A 3,628-nucleotide genomic window follows, 5' to 3' on the forward strand; every position below is an offset into this window, starting at 1 on the left:
ATTGGCTTCCCCTAATTTTTTCCCCACGCCACGCTACTGGTCAAAAGTGGTCTTCAATGGCATTAAAACGAAAAAACGATGCTGAAGTTAATCCATAGGTTAATCCAATGTGTCTGTGTCCCTTTGAAATGATTTCTGATAATCCATAAGCAATAAACCTGCGTTTCCGTTTCTAGAAGTCAGACCTAGAGACAGCTTCACTCTGGTGCAAAACTGCGTGCGCGAAGCCCACACCTTTTAGTTTGACCATGTGTGTGAGTGGGGAGATTCCCCTTCGATTCTATTGGCTCTAACGGTGAGAAAGAGATGTCAATCACCAAAATCGACCAATGGGTTCCAGAGAAACGGTAAAACCCCCATTTCCAGCCAAATCACCTCAGAGGCGGAGTTTTTTTTGCTAAACCTCTCTAAAAAGATCAAACGTCACTTGTTTTGCATCAATCTTGATACAGGGTACTTATTATATGTTGTACTTTGGATTCCTAAAGCTTTTAGTCTACCTTACCATCATCCAAGGGTAGTTTTCACTATAAGTAACAAATATTCTTTGGACGGACACTATCATTTACAGTTTTTTTACTATGTTCAATCTGAATTTTCTTTAACATAAAAAACATCTATATTGATTTTGACTTTTTTCTACATCCAACTCACAGGTTTATCATTACTTTGAGAAAAAAGATTATTAATTTAACCCTTTTAGAAGGGAAAATATGGTAATTTGTTCTGGGAATGTCATTGTTGAGCCTGAGACCTGAAAAACAGGCTCAGGGCTAAACTGGTTAAAGCATGGAAGCAGAGCAAATATATTACATAAGGGACAAGAACGTTCTCACAGAGCACATTTTTCAACCAAGATTTATTTAGAAACCTTTTTTTGAATGAGTCTTGAAGATAACAACAACTAGTATCCCTATAGGTTATACAAGCTCCCCAAGCATGGATCCCTCACCCCAAGGCCGGACAACACTAGTTAAACAACATCAAACACAGGCTCAGACTCCAAGGTAGAGAGTGTGAGAATTTTACCTGCTTTCATGTTTGAAGGCGTGAGACCCTGCGTAGTATAAACAGCTGACTGAGCAGCCCCTGAGGTCCCATACTTGATATAAAAAGAGGCACTGATGTAAGAGCGAGAGCTTCACTGTGACTTACAGGATGAACACTTTACAGGTTCTGTTTCTCTTGGCTGCAGGCCTCTCTGTCGGTGAGTACAACTCCACAAAAGTTGTTCATCTTGGTGGTTGTGAACAGATGGATCTTGTAGTTGAGTAAAACTGTGTCTTTTTCTTGCGTTTTAGCCCACTCACTGGACTACAGGGCTCTGAATCAGTTCAGGAGTATGATCCTGTGTGTGATGCCTGATAGCTGGCCTATTTTCGACTACGCTGACTACGGCTGCTTCTGTGGAAAGGGAGGCTCCGGCACACCTGTGGATGATCTTGATAGGTCACGATTCACTCTGTGTTATACTCGAGAGATTGAAAAAACTACGTTATCCAGTCTGTTTAATATTCAACTTGACCCATAGGTGCTGCCAAGTGCACGATCTGTGTTACAACAACGCAATGCAACACCCTGAGTGCTGGGCCATCGTTGATAACCCGTACACCGAGTTCTACAGCTACAGCTGCGACGAGCCAAACAATAAGGTCTCCTGCGGCAGTGAGTACACCAAAACAACAATAATGAAATGACTCTCTTGTACTTTAACCTTAGACTGTTTGTCTGCCTTGTGGTACTCAGAATGCTCTTTGTTTCATTATCCTTAGGCGACAACAACGAATGTGAGATGTTCATCTGCGAGTGCGACAGGAAGGCCGCCGAGTGCTTTGGCGTATCGCCTTGGAACCCTGAGCATGAGCACCTGCCCGGCGACCGCTGTCACTGAACAGAAAAAGTGATCCGTTCATTAATTTGTTGATTTCTTACTATAAATATTCACCTTATACATTTTCACATGAAGTATATGGTGACGTATACCAATCTATTTATCCCAACCTGTGCTGATTACTGTAATTGTGTATGTAATTGTAAGGATATCCTGAAAATAAAGACACATTCATCTGGATCTCTCATTATAACATCCAATGGTATTTAGGGCTCTATAGTCTACCTTTGGTTTTCAGCATTAAAACAGCAGTACAGTACAGTACAGCATAGACTCAGAACATTTGACATCTTTCTGTAAAAGTCCCAAAATGTTATATTGGCTTGTATATATATATATATATATATATATATATATATATATATATATATATATATATATATATTTGTATATATATTTATATATATATTTATATATAGTTAAAAAGCATTTTTTTAAATAGTTTTTTCACCCAATAAGCTTTTTCATTTTTTTAAGAATTCATATTTAGATACTTCAATGCCTTGTAAACTTTGATTATCTTGAACATAAGACATTGCTGCATTTTCAGATAGCATGTAGAAAGATTCTTTCCTCCAACTACTTGAGGGAACGGTTTCTCAAAAAATATCAACAAATATACCAAACACATTTTTTTTGTTCAAAGCAGCTTTTTGCCAATAAGTTGAACATTAAATCAAGTTGTTGCCACTTAAAGTGTTTATTTGAATTATTCCTGGCAATAAAGTGCTAAAACACAATGTGGTGCTTGAGTTTATTGCTAGAGTGAGTGGGGATTGGATCGTAACGCAGTATAAATATATAGCCTACTGATATAACCGATATAAAGTTAAAATGGCGATAAAAATAAAAGACAAACAATTTCAGTAGGTGTATCGCCTAGAGTCCTCTGCAAACTAATGCTCAGGTAAAAACTTCTCAACACACAGGCCTGTCTCAATTTTGTTGCTGAGTAACAAACAGATCAACCTTTTACTTCCTGTTACCTGATGATTGTGGCCAATCAGGGAAGACCTCTGGAATTAGTGACACAGGTGACATCAATCAGTCCTCATTTGGTTATCATTTGAAGTCGATTATGCTTGGCCTCTCAAAAATACATCCATACTGTTAGTAAAGTTTATTAAAAAAAAGAACATTCCCTTATTTTGGAATGGTTAACATTTTAGCAGAATAAATACCTATAAAATATTTTTTTAAGGGAAAGTGTGGTCTTTCTTTTTAAATATTCATACCAACGTTGATTCAAGGAGAGTCCATTAATTGGGTGGAGAAAATATGCTCCATCAAAGACCATAAAATATTCAATATTCAAATGCTTTATTGTCCTATTTACTCAGCTTCAGAGTAGTTTGGCAATAGCAAGCTTAAGTCCCATTCTATTCCGACAGTCCAACATACAATTTACTTAAGACACCAAAAGAAAAAAATAGTGCAAGAAATAGTGCAAGTGGCACAATGGTGTAAGTGAAATGCAGCGACAAAAACATTAAGTAACATTAAATAAGATGTAAAAATAAATACTTTACAGTTGAATAAATGACTAGCTAAAATAGAAATATGTGGACTATAAACAGAAGTATGTTCTATAAGCAAAACAAAAGTATATATATTCTTATAACTAATACTAAATACAGTCCCACATTTAAAGTTACATTGTGATAGTGGCTCATAAATTAAAATAGAAGATTACCTGATGTGAATTCACAGATGTGCGGGGACACTTTCTCCTGCCTC

General features: G+C 37.0%; 1 protein-coding gene across 1 annotated transcript; it reads left to right on the top strand.

Moving 5' to 3' along the window:
* The first annotated feature begins 1,049 nt into the window (after positions 1-1,049).
* On the top strand, positions 1,050-2,071 carry LOC307023448 (phospholipase A2-like). Its single transcript, XM_079656729.1, has 4 exons — positions 1,050-1,207; positions 1,302-1,449; positions 1,532-1,665; positions 1,773-2,071. Exons 1-4 carry the CDS (start codon positions 1,159-1,161, stop codon positions 1,889-1,891), a joined length of 450 nt encoding a protein of 149 aa, XP_079512855.1. The 5' UTR covers positions 1,050-1,158; the 3' UTR covers positions 1,892-2,071.
* Positions 2,072-3,628: the final 1,557 nt, after the last annotated feature.

This window comes from Notothenia rossii (assembly GCF_949606895.1).
Source record: "Notothenia rossii genome assembly, chromosome: 11".
Lineage (NCBI taxonomy): Eukaryota > Metazoa > Chordata > Actinopteri > Perciformes > Nototheniidae > Notothenia > Notothenia rossii.

Coding starts and splice junctions, on each gene's coding strand:
- LOC307023448 (XM_079656729.1), top strand. CDS start 1,159: ATGAACACTTTACAGGTTCTGTTTCTCTTGGCTGCAGGCCTCTCTGTC. Junction 1,450..1,531: donor CCTGTGGATGATCTTGATAG/GTCACGATTCAC, acceptor CTTGACCCATAG/GTGCTGCCAAGTGCACGATC. Junction 1,666..1,772: donor CAATAAGGTCTCCTGCGGCA/GTGAGTACACCA, acceptor CATTATCCTTAG/GCGACAACAACGAATGTGAG.